Source organism: Opisthocomus hoazin, chromosome 6, assembly GCF_030867145.1.
Source record: "Opisthocomus hoazin isolate bOpiHoa1 chromosome 6, bOpiHoa1.hap1, whole genome shotgun sequence".
Taxonomy (NCBI): Eukaryota; Metazoa; Chordata; class Aves; order Opisthocomiformes; family Opisthocomidae; genus Opisthocomus; species Opisthocomus hoazin.
The window spans coordinates 51,500,162-51,515,746 of NC_134419.1; the positions used below are offsets into that span (position 1 = coordinate 51,500,162).

General features: G+C 41.1%; 1 protein-coding gene across 1 annotated transcript in view; it reads left to right on the forward strand.

Moving 5' to 3' along the window:
* REEP3 (receptor accessory protein 3) overlaps positions 1-14,261 on the forward strand; it is a 42,944-nt gene extending 28,683 nt beyond the window's left edge. Inside the window, exons 6-8 of the mRNA XM_075423091.1 lie at positions 6,735-6,882; positions 9,364-9,512; positions 10,288-14,261. Coding sequence (XP_075279206.1) covers positions 6,735-6,882; positions 9,364-9,512; positions 10,288-10,344 — 354 coding nt within the window. The 3' untranslated portion in view covers positions 10,345-14,261. The remainder of the gene's footprint in view (positions 1-6,734; positions 6,883-9,363; positions 9,513-10,287) is intronic.
* Positions 14,262-15,585: the final 1,324 nt, after the last annotated feature.

The window sequence follows — 15,585 nt, forward strand, 5'->3', positions numbered from 1 at the left end:
TTACTTGTTAATCCTTACAGAAATATTGTTAAAAAAACCCCCAAACAACCAACAAAAAAAGAGCGAAACACCACCCCCCCAAAAAAAAAAACCCAACCCAAAACAACCACCCACACACATCTCCTCCCACTTTCTTCTGAAATAACAAACAACTTTTTCCTAATTGTCTGTGTTTAGATTTCATTGCTATTGAGCTGTGACTGGCAAGATGCCTGCTCTATTTGTTAAAACTTGTTAAACATGCTCATGAATATTTGTACAGAATTAGTTCAGTGCAGATGAGATGCTTGGGCAGAACAACCATCACAATACCAAAGACCTAAAATAGACAGGTTTTTTAAACAGTATGAAATAGGAGACTCTCTGAAAATCTTTATTTTGGCATCTTAAACCTCTCTTCAGTTTGTCTTTCTAAAAAGCTTAGCATGACTGCTCCATGCAAGCAAATGGAGACAACGCACGTGTTGTTGATTCTTGTTCACTCTTTTTCAAGAGTTGACTGCTGCCTCCAGCAGGTGAAAAGATTATCCCTTCAGCATGAGCTGGTGGAGCATGCTATAGGATTTCAGGAATGGAATCCTGCTGGTGGGATCAGTTTTGATGGGAAGCAGACACCCTTTCATCACACTTTTTTTTTTTTTTTTTTGAAGGAGCAGGCATGCTTATTCTTACGTATCGGATCTCAAATTAGGAGTAGAGAATGTGGGAGGTTAAACACGAGAGGAGGTCCCAAGAAAGCTTCTGCTCCCTGAAGTGTCCAAGCAAAAGACGCTACGATGTCTGCGTATGCTGACTTTAGCAGGGTGGTAAAGTTGCTTGGAAACTCTGGAATATTTTCAAGATCAAGTGTGGGAAAGAGCAGTTTTCTCCAAGGGCTATCAAAGGAATATGGGCTTAGTATTAAAAGGCTAGTTGGCTATGTAGGGGAGGCCAGAGCAGCCAGCCGGGTGAGTCTGCCGAAATTTCACATAGATTTAAACCTGATCCACTGTAGGTAAGTTAAAATATAATTGGCAGGAGGCATAGCTTATAGGTTACATTCCTGTACTGATATTTTCAGCTGCTAGTAGTTAGGCACTGTTCATATAAAATTTAGTATTTCAAGACCTGCTAAATAGCATACACTAGAAAAATAAATTGTGTCACTGTCATGTTAATTTAAGAAAACAAATCTTTGTGAAATCCTGGTTTCAGGAGACTTAGAGATGAAATATGGTCTAGGCTGACTTTACAGTTTACTAATATTTTCTTCAGAGTATATAAGAATCAGCAACCATATGACTTAATTGATAAGTTGTTGGAGCTCTTTCAGCTCAATAGTATATGGATTTGTGAAAATTATGTCCACAACACTAAGTTCCACCAATATGTCTTGTATTTTGGTGCATCTGCTTTCCAGATCTTCTGAGATGCCAGTTACCTGTACATTCCAATGTTTGCCAACACATAAATTCTGACTTCTGAAGCTACTAGCAAAAACTGGTTTCTGTATCTCCATGAGCAGGACTGCTGCCAATTAAGCTGTGAAACGCACTGTCCTCCTTTACGAGGTCTCACAAGTACTGATTGTTTGTCAAGTATTATTTGGTTAAAAAAAACAGGTTTTGAGGGCTTTGTTCCTGCATGTCTTTTGGTCATCACGAATCTGCTGCCTCTCTGCTGCTTGAATACTATTCTAATGGCCTTGCTCAGACTTCCCTTTTTTCCCAGTCGGGGCATGGCAGAGGAAGGAGGTGTCTTGCACCCGGCTGTGGCGCACAGCCAGTATCACCGAGCAGCTCAGCTCGCCAGCGATACCACTTTCATCCCCGCTCCCTGCCAGGACTGCTGGGCATGCTGCAGAGGTCATTCACGGGACAGCAGTCCCTCTCCGGGCTGAGAGGGAACAGAAGGCATTCCCCGTCAGTCTGGATTGGATTGGGGAGACAACAGCTGGGAATGCGAGTGCTGCACATTGCAGCTCTACGGCCACGGAGCTCAGCAGCTCTGTGGATGTGCTGTCCATTGATAACTTGTCTAATGAGAGCAAGCAGCTTTCTTCGGCGATTCTGACCACTGAGGGGGTGCAAATGCAATTTGAACAGAAAAAAAAAAGTCCCTGAGGCAGACTCTGTGGTGTCTGTTTACAGCAGCTTCCCTGGGTTAAGTATATGGACTACTATAAAAATACATGCTCAGTAACAAAATAGGGATGAACATTTCATATATGAGGGTCAACTGATGAGACAGCGTACTGATAGCTTACTAGAGTCTGAGTAGTCTCAAAAGGAGTCCCTTAAGTAGACTATATTTATCAAAAACTAGATTTAGAAATCCACTGCAACTCAAATTAGTGCTTCAGGTTGGTCACTGGTAATGAATGTGGTCTCTGAAAAATGTTTAATATATTTTAGGAAATACTGTTGAATAAATAAGTAGACTCATTCTTCAAGACTTGCATTCTGTTCAAGACACAAACTTCACAGTACATCTCTGCAACGTTCATTTGCATAGAAATTTGAGCGCTGAAATTGTTCTCTGCTTTTTTGCCTACATTGTAATTGTAAATATGTGTGTGTCTTCTGTGGTGTAGTTTGGTTGGCAGCCTCGGGGCTGGATGCAGCCCATTGTATTTTTTCCTTACTGGTAGGAACTGCTGAAGTAATGGGACACCAGTGCAGGAGTGGCAACTGTTCTGCCGTGTTCTCGTGGGCAGCATCTTGGGGCTGTGCGTATGGCTGGGGAGAGGTGATGGCTGCTGCCATACCCATGGCGTGAGTGTGGAAGCAGGAGATGCCCCTTCAGCTCCGTCTGCAATTGGATTGCTCTGCCTTCTGTTTCGCAGGCAACCATCTTGCTTTCAAGCTGTGACTAGTAACTCACTGAATTTTCAAACAAGACATCAAAGCTCGTAATGCATTAATATTCTAAATGTGAATGTTGCTCTCACATTTCTTGCAGTAGAGGGTATTTAGTGTTTTTCAGCCAGACTTTCATTTTGAGCTGGTAGTAATCGAGATCCTTACGAAATGCTTTGTTTTGGCAGAAAGCAATGATACGCTTCTTTTGGGCATGGGAGCTGGGAGAATCACAGAATCACAGAATGTTAGGGGTTGGAAGGGACCTCTGTGGGTCATCTAGTCCAACCCCCCTGCCGAAGCAGGGTCACCTACAGCAGGCTGCACAGGACCACGTCCAGGCGGGTCTTGAATAACTCCAGAGAAGGAGACTCCACAACCTCCCTGGGCAGCCTGCTCCAGTGCTCCGTCACCCTCAGAGGGAAGAAGTTCTTCCTCATGTTCAGATGGAACTTCCTCTGCTTCAGTTTGTGCCCATTGCCCCTTGTCCTGTCACTGGGCACCACTGAAAAGAGCTTGGCCCCATCCTCCTGACACCCACCCTTCAGATATTTGTAAGCATTTATTAGGTCCCCTCGCAGCCTTCTCTTCTTCAGGCTGAACAAGCCCAGCTCCCTCAGCCTCTCCTCGTAGGGGAGATGTTCCAGTCCCCTCATCATCCTTGTAGCCCTCCGCTGGACTCTCTCCAGTAGCTCTTCATCTTTCTTGAACTGGGGAGCCCAGAACTGGACACAGTACTCTAGATGAGGCCTCACTAGGGCAGTGTAGAGGGGAAGGAGAACCTCCCTCGTCCTGCTGGCCACACTCTTCTTGATGCACCCCAGGATCTCATTGGCTTTCTTGGCAGCCAGGGCACACTGCTGGCTCATGGTTAACCTGTCGTCCACCAGGACACCCAGGTCCCTCTCCGCAGAGCTGCTCTCCAGCAGGTCCGCCCCAAGCCTGTACTGGTGCATGAGGTTGTTCCTCCCCAGGTGCAGGACCCTGCATTTCGCTTTGTTGAACCTCATCAGGTTCCTCTCTGCCCAGCTTTCCAGCCTATCCAGGTCACGCTGAATGGCAGCACAGCCTTCTGGTGTATCTACCACTCCTCCCAGTTTGGTGTCATCAGCAAATCTTCTGAGAACTTATGCACTGTATAAGCACAGTGTTTTGTGGGGTTTTTTTATAACTAAAAAAATAACAATTAAAAAACCCAACACCTACACAAAACACCTTGAAATTTGTCTTCCAGTTAGTCTATGCAATGGTGTGAAGTAGAAATTGATCTTGATTTGGCTACACTGGATCTTCCTCGGAGTGGGATGGAGACTGCATTCAGGCAGGAGGAGGGTGGGGGGACTGTAAGGAGTACTTGCACAGGATTAGTGTAATGCGTGACCATGACTGTGCAGTACAGCACTGGTTGTGCAGCCCCTGTTCCTACTGTGACTCAGGCATGTGTGCCGCATCTCTTATTTGTATATGTATCCTTTCAAACTTCTGAATTGCTGTGTGTAACTTGAGTGAAACTTTCCATCTTGGCAAGTAGCTTTGGAATGAAGAGCCCATTGTATCAATCTGTGATGTCCTTGCTGAACGAGGCAGTGCTCCACAGGAGCTCTGGCCTCACAGAGCATGCAGTTTGGTTAAGGGCACAATATTATTCTATGGCACACAGTTTGACTGTTTTCCCCTTTGAAAAACAAAATTCTATATCCAAAAAGCTACACTGAAAATTAAGACTGAACATTCTCAGCTTGGATCCAGTCCTCTCTATCTACAGTGGAATAGGAAATACAGGCTTGTAACTTGAATTCTTCTTAGCATGTTAGTTATAATCTTAGTTACATTTTCCTGTACAACTTCCAAATGTCTTTTTGTAGTACATCACATGATGAATGAACTCGCTCTGCAACTGTTATGCAAAACTTATGGAAGTGTGTCTTTCTATATGTTTTGCTTCTGGCCAAATCTAGCTCCTGTCGCTATTTTGTAGTAGATTCTGTCCACGCTTCATGTGGAGCTGTGCTGAATTTATGTGGATACTGCTGAGAACCAGCTGGGTCCGTTTGATGCACTAATTGGTGTTCAGTGATTGAGACCTGAGTCCAGTTGCATCTCTTCAAGCAGTGGATGCAGACTGATGAACTGTCTTATGTGTTATAGCAGATACTGTCAGCTGTTGCTTGTTGTCAAAAGAAGCACTCTTGTCTCTCCGGTCCTCTTCTCTAGTGTCCTAGCAGCTGACTCTTAGTTCTTGGGCATGGCTGGTTCCTGATTTGGTTTACTGTGTAAATGCTTTTCAGAGCAAGAACTGGAGTAGCAGAAGTGCAGAATTCCTGCCTTAAGGCAGGACAGACCTGCCTTAAATAAACCACTTTAGGGAATAAAAGTAACTCCAGAATTTCTACACAGCCTGTTCAGTGTCAGTAGTGCATTTTAACTCAAAGACAAGCTGTAGTTGTGTTCTTGAGAACTGTCAGTCAGAAAAGTGAAGGCTTCTGCTTCTCTCATAGGAAAACCTTTCTTCATTATTGTTTAGTGGCAATGTATGAATGATGTTGTAAGAATTAAAATAGGTTCTTCTTGCCTGTGTAGCACACTGTCTTAACTTTATATACTGTACTAATGACTAGTCATTAGAAAATGAAAATTAGGTGTCAGCCGCTTGCCCCCACCCCTGCCTTTGGTGGCCATGCAAGCTTAAGGAGTATCCCTCTGCTGTGTCTTCACTTTACATGGCTCTTTTTAATGTGAAATAATTCAGTGTGCTGATCTGCCATCTGCAAACAGTTACTGCTGTGAGAGTGGGAACAAATGGCTGTGGCCAGTCGTGCAAGAGCTGGCTTACACTGGGTGCTGTTGCGGAGAAAGGTGTGTGGAATTGTACCTAGATTTCTGCTACTGCTAGGTAACATAATGCTCATACGAGGAATTTTACTTAAAAGCTTGATTTGTAAGAATGAAACAAAATCTTGAATACTTGCTTGAAGTGGAGTTCATGCCCAGGCTTGTTAACCTTCCTCTGAAAGAGTTATTTTTGCCTCATAGTCCAGAGAGGGAAAAAATAAATGTTATTTTAATGTGACAATGAGTAATGTGCTTGTTTTTTCAGTTGCTTATACAATAAATTAAGCTTCAGTGCTTTAATAATAACATCATCTGATGTAAGATGAAAGAACTGCTTGACGACCCTTCTTTCCAGAGGGAACTTTCTGTATGTCCCATGTAGAAAAGATGTAAAGACAAGCAGAGAAGGAGTACTAATATTCAAATGTGCTCAACTGTCCTTATGTGTAGCATTAGCTTTGGGCTTGCATTACGTCAGTAAAGCTCCAGGCAGGACTGCTTTGGTTTGTGGTTTCAAATTTCTGTCAGCTAGAGCTTTTGCAGTGCTGCCAGTTTCTCAGCTACTTGAGTTAACGCTAGAGTGTATTTTTAACGCTTTTTTCTTTCCTTATGCGTATTCAAATTTGTAGAGGGTGAAATATAGAATAGCGGAAATCTTTATTTATCTTCAACCACACTTTTTAAAACGGAAGTGTTAAAGTCACTGTCACACTACCTAGCACTGCTAGAGAAAGACCGCTTTTGAAGTGAATTGAGCATTTATGGTGATTTTTTTTTTTCTTTTAAACATTTCCCCTCACCCAAAAAGCCTTTATTTGCTCAGATTAATGGAGTGAAATGAGACATTTGTAAAGAAATTGCTAGTTTATCTGTAACTTTTTTTGTCTAGGAGCAATATACAGTTAAGCTCGGGTAAAAGCAATACTTCAGCAAAAGTAAATCTACTGCATGCTTATGTTCAATCAATTTTGTAGTGCAACAAGGAAGCTTAAATATCCTAACCCAACTTGAACAGCGAAGTTAAACCTCTGCTTTGTTTTCAAAGATGCTGTTGTTGTATTTCAGAGTCAAGGTGCGATAACTGAGAAACTGAGAAGCTTCAGTATGCATGATTTGACTACTATACAAGGAGATGAGCCAGTAGGACAGAGACCCTATCAGACATTGCCAGAAGCAAAAAAGAAAACCAGAGTCTCTGCAAGTGAATCTTCAGGTAAGTATCTGTCTATTTTTTCCAGCTAAAAGAACAATTTGCCAAAGACAAAAGTGGGAAAGCAGAAATACATTTACCCCATTTAGCAATGGAAAAGGCCTCATAGAATTCCAGTGTACTTCAACAGAGCTGACTTCAGCAAGATGCATTATGATAGTTGAGAAGCGTTCCCTGAATTATTTTCTTTGCGCAGTCGCTAACAGTGTAATCATACTGTACTCATTACTCCTGTCTTTCCCAATTAGCGATAATTCCTTGCCAAAGTAAAACTTAATTGGAAGTGAAAAGTTATGTGATTAAGTGGTGTTTTTTGTGACAAATGTACAAAGAGTTAAACATGAAAATTAATGGAAGCTCAATAAATAGGAAGAGAAAATTAATGGCAATGGATTCAGTAGATCTGAGAGCATAGTTCAAAATGTAAAATTGCTTGTGGTGATAGGAATAATGAAGGCATGATGTTGGCATAATGGACTGATGCACATCAGCACTCAAAAGATGGTGTGCAATGAGCAATTAATATTTTTGCAGTGATACTTTATTATTAGTCTTTTTTATTAGTATATAATAATAATAATCATCATCACTTTGCTCTTGAGGCTGTGGTGCTTGAAGGTTTCAGTGGAAGGGTGTCAACTGCACCTTTTGAAGTGGTTAGGCTACAGTGTAAAGTGCTTGAAATTTCACACAAAAGAAATAGCTCTGGTCTATTTCTTGTCTTTTCACCTAGGCCTGTCATTTCTTCTCATCCCTCCATTTTGGGGAGGGATGGTGCTTATGGAGCACAAGGAATTCCAGGAATCGCAGGGTAGCCCATGGTCTCTGAGGAATACGTGGCCACCTGAATGGCCTTAAGCCGAGTTGCTCATTGAGCTGGGAAGGGGTCCTGTGCGGGTCAGTGTAAAGACAGGGGGGTACAGAGAGAAAGCCCGTGAAGTCATCAAACATTGTGTTAGGGATGACGTCACTGCAGCTGTTGCGCAGCGCCAATTCCTCAGTAAGAGAGCATTAGTTATCTATCTGGAAATGCCTTTTTAAAAAAAAGTTACTCAAGCATAGATTATACTGTGTAAATAACCCCTGATTGTGAGATTTAATCTCACCTGTCAGAATGCTTTCTTAGAGCTAGTTTAACTTGATTGTTTCTGCTTCTGGGCCCAAATCTAGTGTACACCTGTTCTGTTTTCTTTGAAGTTTCTTCAGCATTAGAGATGTAAAAAAAGAACAAACCCCACATGGACTTAAGAACACTATACCAATATTTCATTGCATGTAACAGAATGTTACTTTTTGTGACTTGAGCTGGGAGCTGCTATGCAAATCAGTTGAAAAGACCTAACTGTAGCAGGACATTGATCATAGGATGACTGAGCTGCCAGTATGCTTGCTGTGAAGGAGGCAGATGTGATTTTGATGCATCAGAAGAGGTGTTCCAAATAGAGATAAGGAAGTATTGGTGTCACTGCAAACATCCCTAGTCAGAAACGATACGAGTAACAGATTTGATTCAAATCTTCCATAGTGAAAGACATGAATTGAAACTGTTTTGGAGGCAGAGACATGTTGCCTCTAGAATGGCAGAAGAGGCAACTCTGCCTTAAGTAGCTGTGGAGTAGGTGAATGTGATTCTAATTTCAGGGAAAAAATGAAATGACCAAAAAAAAAATAATCGAATTAAGCCTAAATAAAATATTGGCTTCACATGAAACATACATTGATCATGAATAAAGTTGGGTTTGGATTCTCATAGGTGTCCGTGAGTGTTACAGCTAGCAGGTTCTGGAATGTCCTTACAAAAGGAGAGCTTGCTGGAGGGGAAGAACCAGCCCAGACTCGGTGTTTCTGATCTGTCTGGGGTGGGCGTTCAGGGCCTCTGGACCCGAAGGAGCTCCTCTGCGCGTGTTTTTAAGCAGTTTGCGCCCTCTAGTGAGACTATCTAACGGTAGTCGTGGCCCCATTTTTGCTGGATGTAAACACCCCTTAATAGTACTTTGATATTGTAGCTGTCTGAAGGGAACTTTGGTATTAAATATGCAGAGAGATACACAAGTATGAAGAAAGATCCTATGAATCATAGAATGGTTTGGGTTGAAAGGGACCTTTAAAGATCATCTTGTTCAAGCCCCCTGCCATGGGGATTGTGGCCAAAAATCTTAAGTACTTCTCAAGATGACCACTGAAGCTTTTGCAGTTCAGTGTAAAGCAGAAGATGGTGGCAGATTGATGGTTTAACTTTTGACGATTAAGGACTGCTGCATTACGTATCTATGGAATGAAATGGGCTGAACTTGAAAATGGCAGAATTATAAGTAACAAGCTCCTGGCAGACTGGATGTTTCGCTGTTTGGAAACAGCTGGCAGATGGACCATATCATTTAAAAGAATAAAGGATGTGTGGTGAAGGTGAAACTCGGGGCTTTCTTAGAAATCAGAAAGTTACAGCTACTTTTATTAAATACTCTTTATAAAACTCTTTTAAAGGTTACAAAACTCCACTGGAAAATCCTGGAGACGATAAAACAGATGAAGAGATGGAGGGGACGCATTCAGAGGATGAAGTGTTTGCTCAGAGAGGCCTTCGAAGAACTCAGAGCATGAAATCTGTGAAAAGTGTTAAAGGCCGTAAAGAGGCAAGTATAAACTTAGTTGTACTGAGTTTGTATTTAACAATGTAGCTTGACATTTTTGACAAAGCAGATTTTTTTTTTTCCTTAATCTTAGAGGGGTTATCAGTGATAACTGGGTTCTAGAATGCTACATGGAGAAGGAAGTATGTGATAACAGTATCTAAGCTTGGAGCTTTTAGGAGGTTTTTAAGGGAAATAAATGAATGAAATGAACTAAGCAAGTAAAAAGGGAGGCGGAGATGAAACTGACTCTGCTTGTAATGTGGACACCACTAAGCCCAAATTCCAGGAACTGCTCACCTTCAGAGGAATGTAGATAGCATTATTGTCATCTGCATTTGCATATCTTGGTTGTGCACACTGAAACATCTGCTGTTTAATGGATTAAAGAAGATTTAGATTTTTTTAGTTCCCATGGACATGGACGTATGGGCCTGCTTTGACTTGTAATCCACAAAGAGCAGATCCTATGTAGGATTCAAAGTGCTTTATATTTGCATGTGCCACAAAAGTTAAAGATACTTCAAGATAAGTGTCTGTGGAATCTCATAAAAGTTTTGGGGTAATTCTGGGAAAACAGTTGATACTTACCCTTCTTGGCCAATTCTCTTGAAACTGTATCTCATTCTGTCAGAGGTAGATTCTGTTACTGAATCTGTGGAGTGTCCATAGCACAGTTTAAAGACGCTTACTAGATTGGATTAGTGGAAAGGTAAATAATATTTCTGCCTGAATTGGTCTTAACTCTTTGTTACAATTTCTTTTTTCCCCCCTTCAGATACGGTATGGATCACTGAAATACAGAGTAAAGAGGAGGACTGCTGTATACTTCTAAGTGTATTGCACAATGCCTGCAAGACGAACTGCTGTATTATAATAACTTGAATTCAGTGCGTCAAGTGTTAAAGATCTGTGTATGATGCATATAATGAGTGTATGAATAGATATGGTAGGACTTGGTTTTATGAACCTAAATATTACAGGATAAAGTATTGCTCTGCTTTTCTGTAATTGCTTATTGTTTAGACTTAAATCTGGACAAGTTATAGTATGAATTTCGGCACTCCTTAAATGAGAGCTAAATGACTAACGGCCAACAGCCTTTTTCCAGAGGTGCTGAACAGACCGAAAGAATTACATGTCCAGTTGAATTAGCAGAAGTTGTAAGTATTTGGAACTTGTGTTAATAGAACCCATAATGTCTCCAAGTTTACATGGAGAGATAGGTATACTTCAGACATTCTTCTGAACTACAATTCCTGAAAAGGCCTTTGTGTAATTTAAAAATGTACATTTTAAAGGACAGCAGATGATGGTGGGGAAGAAAAAAGAAAGATGAGGTCAATACGGTACATCCTTTTAAGATCATCTTCTTGCATCATATTGCCAAGCTTAACAACCTTACATAATACTAATAGGTGCAAACTGGTGGTACATTGAGCACTTTATACAAAACTGTGTAGTTTTGCACACTCCTACTGATCTACAGCTGCACATGTCATTTCAGTGACTTAGGTAGGTTAGACTTACCGTTTGAATGCCAGCAATTCTTGTATTTTATGAAATTTTTTTACTTTATCTGGATTGCTTAAGTACACTTAGGATGCTGTAGATTAATTGCTACTAACACTTAAAAATATTATCAGGTGCCTTTCTGTGTATTACAAGGCTGTGTGGTTTTTGTCTGTGTGGGGGTTTGCTTTATTTAGGTTTTTTGTTGTGTTGTTTGTCTGTCTTCCTCCTTCACCTAGAGAGATTTTAAATGATTTAAGTTGGTTTTTGGTTAAAATTCTGATCGGTAAAACTTGTAGCAATTCCAGTGACAGACCTCAGGGATCTGATCAGCCCATCAGCTGTGTATTAGAAGTCATGCTGACTTGAAGACATGTATGATTGATTATTCAGGCCTTGGTTTGGTTTTGCTCTGCATTGCTTTAAGAATGAATATATATATTAGAACATGTATGTGTGTATGTTTCATATCATATGCAGATTCTAAAATTGGCTGTGTAGTACTTTATTGCTAAAGTTATTACTAAAATATTTCCGTGCAAATAGCTTTTTCTAAAAGTCTAGCTGATTTAGTCAGACATTTTATAACGTAGAGTTCCATGGCATAACTGTTTGCACAGAGGTTAACATTGGAATGTCATTCACTTGTCAAAATGACTTTTTGAGGTCCCCTTTGGTCTATTTTCTGCAGTTCTGAGAACGAGACCTATTATTAGTTTTCTGTATGACTATATTTCTACTGTGGTTTCAGGGAGAAAACACGTTTTGTAGATAGTATTTTATTACTTGGCATAGGGAGAGATGGTGTTACTTTTCTTGAAGAGAAAATGGCGTGTGATCCCTCTTACCCTTGGATCTTGAACTACCAGTCCTCAGACCTTCCCCAGGTATGACAGTCATCTGCAAGTCTATTGCAGCGCTTTTAAGTGTATTCTTATGGCTTGGACAAGCTGCAGTTCTTTTTCTTTGTATTACAGCTATGGCGGGTTCACTGCTGGTAGGCACTTAATGGCCTGTTAATATATACTGGCATTTGAAGTAGTCTTCTGTAGACTTTGGGCCAGGGTTTCAGTCGTATGGATAAAAATGCAGCTGGTCTGTATTGGCGTTGTGTTACTGTTGTAGGCATTTGTAAGCCAAGTGCAGAACCTTGGTCAAATGTAACAGTACTGATGGCGCAGTGCTCTTGGCGTCTCCGAGGAAGTTAAGTGCTTTCGTGAGAAGCTGCAACAGTCCCTATGTGATTAAAAGGCCAAAGCTTGTATTACTTTCTTCGAAGATTCAGTTTCGTACCAGAAGACAAGGAAGGCTGCTCTCTCACAAATGAGTGTAGTGCAAAAATCCCATCCTCTAAATAAAACTGCAACTTGTGTCTAGCTTTTGTAAGGAGCTGTTGTCTGTGGGGGAGGCAGTGACCAGAAAGGCAGCCTCCCCAGGACGCGGCTCGTCAGTTGTGCCCCAGGAATGTTTGTGCTCCTCATCTGTTTCCCTGGAAGTCAGGGAAAGGCTGGCTGTGTGTTAAGGTGTGTAAAGCATTAGAGGAAACAGAGGCTTTTGTGTTTGTGTCTCGCCCCTCTCTGATAATTAGACTAACCTGGGCCTTGGGTGCAATCTCTAACTCTTACTGTCCAGTCGAGCATCCTGCTTGAGCACTTGCTGCCACATCTTGCTTTAACTCCTCATGTTTGTTCTGTGGGCAGGCACAGCAATAAAATGGTCATCGTCCTGCACATCGGAGTCCTGCATGAAGGAGCAGGGTAAGCCCTTCTTTCAGAATGACAGTTCCTGTTACAGGTTCATGGAGATCCTGTTTCAGGGGTTGTGTACTTCTTGCATTGCCAGGGCTAGAGATCATTGGAGTAGTTTAGGGGCTGTACCACATTCGTGGTCACTGAGTTGCTCTATGCATCGTTTCGTATTTGAAGCTATAACTTCTGGCAGACTTAACTGACTTAACTTGTTAATTAAGTAGGGACAAAGGCTAAATAAACTCATTTTTCTGAATTATGCATAGAACTAGGAAAGCTGGCAGTACTACTCGTATTCATTACTGTTTGCATATAAATGTACCTGTGTTCTCTCAGATGCTGTCTTAAGTGATGAAACTTCTAGTGTTTTCCTAACTGGTTTTTTCAGTCTAATTCTACTGTAAAATTCTTGACAGCTCGATTTTGCTCTTTGGATTCATCCTGAAACTGGTTCACTGTATTATCTTAATTTTTTTTTTCCTTGCTGTTCATTGTTAGTTGATGCTTGGCAGGGCACAATGGCTTGATTAGCTTTCATCCAGTGATATGTATTTCTCTCTGCACAATCTCTTGTGTACGGAGAACTTTCAAACTTTTTTGCCTTAGCAACTGCAAAAGTGATCTCTCTAGCTCTTGCTAGTAAAACATCAAAATTTAAATTAACGTTCTTTTTGATTTTGGAATGTAAAATGTAGTTCATGTCAAATTATATAATCTTATGAGCAAGGCCTTTCCTGAGAATTGACTGACTGCCACCAACAGGGCTGCTGATATAGTTGAAGAAAAACTGACATAGAGGTTGAAGGTATTTTAAAAGAGAATATGTACTTCTTGTTAAATCATATAAAGGTTTTGAACCTTTCCAAAAATGTATGTGAACTGACTCAGATTTCTGAGCAAGAGCCTACTGTTACTGTACGTGTTAAAATACATGTTTGAGATGAGGATTAAAATGATGGCCGCAGTTGCAAATAAACTTAGGCCAGACTGTGATTACAAGGTAATTGCCAATATTAGCTGCTTAATGCTGATTGCTTTGCTATGTGAAAGTAACTGAATGTTATTCAAGATACTTTTTGCAAACTGTAATGAATTTTAAAATGAGCAGAAGATAATTTGGTTAAACAGAATGGTGGAGCAAATGCTAGATGTATTTAATAGGCTGTTCATGACAAAGATGCGTTTTATTTTTGGTGTTGCTTTTATGAATGGGAAGTTGGTATTTTTATGTATTTTTCTACAGAAAAGTGTATGTGCAAAGTCAATACTTTAACATTTTTCAAGAACTCATATTTTTAAATGCTACAGACCAGAGACTGTCTACATTGAGACTGAAGTTAGTAGCTTTAAAAAATGCAATGTAAGCTTTAATTTTTATATTGTAATAATAACTTGCTGTCAACTTGTTTACATGTTTGTAGGAGGGAAAGCTTCATTATGCATTGACTTATCTTGATACTATCTTTAATAAACGCTGCTTTGAGCAGGATGCAGTGGATATTTTATCTGAATTATGATTAACAAACCAATCACTATGTAATCTGTATCTTATTATTTATTATAATGATTCCAGTACTGAAACAACCTATCTGCATTTTGAAGGGACTTTTAAAACTGGTAGGTCTTGTAAAATCAGTAGACTTCCACAATGATAGTAATTCTTTCTGTGGATCTGTTCAGGAACAAAACAGGAGCCTGTGGTGTTGATGTCTGGCTGCCTTTGCCAAGGTTCAGCCAGGGATGGCTCTGTTTGAATTAGGGCAGGAGTCATGAAAGCATCTGGAGCAAAGACTGTAAGGACTTCAAATGAAACCTAGGATTTCACTGCTGTCTGGTGACTATATGGATGAGGATGTTCAGAAATTATTTAGAAAGTCCCTTTCATCCACGCTGTCACATTTCCAAGGTAAGCAGCACTTTGACCCTTACTTGGCTCTTCCTGGGCAACATACCTGTGATGTCCTGTGCCACTTGCTGTGTTCTCCCTGAGTTGCGCCCTCCCACCCAATCTTTCCAGTAATTTTAGCTCTCCTACACTAAGGATCATAGAATCATAGAATGGTAAGAGTTGGAAGGGAACTTAAAGATTATCTGGTTCCAGCCCCCCTGCCACGGCTGGGGACACCTTCCACTAGACCAGGTTGCTCAGAGCTCCATCCAACCTGGCCTTGAACGCTTCCAGGGAGGGGGCATCCACAGCTTCTCTGGGCAACCTGTGCCAGTGTTTCACCACCCTCATGGTGAAGAGTTTCTTCCTAATAGCTAATCTGAATCTGCTCTGTTTTAGCTTAGAGCCGTTCCCCCTTGTCCTATCACTACACACCCTTGTGAAAAGCCCCTCTCTATCCTTCCTGTAGGCACCTTCAGGTACTGGCAGGCTGCTATAAGGTCACCCCGGAGCCTTCTCTTCTCCAGGCTGAACAGCCCCAGGATACTATGGGGAGGTGATCCTAACTTACTGCCTCAAAGGAAAGAATTTCTTAATAGGGCTTACTGGGGAGAAAGAAAAAAGAAACCCAAAGCAAAACAAAAACCCTCTATAAAGCCAGTGTAATGGTAAAGCTGCATCTTCAGATGTAATGGTAGGAATAACACAAGCATAACCAGGTGTGTTACAGCCTTGAAGGTGTAACACCAAAGAAGGCCACTTGCTGTGCTTTTGTCAACCCCCTTTTCCCCAGGTCTAATTAATAGTAGTCAATGTCTCTGTTCTTAATACTCGAATTGCCAGCGTAACTGGGGTTTTGCCTGTTGCCTGTAGGGCGTGGAGCTTTCAGGTGCCACTCTGCAAACTGGATGAGAGCCACACGGTGCAC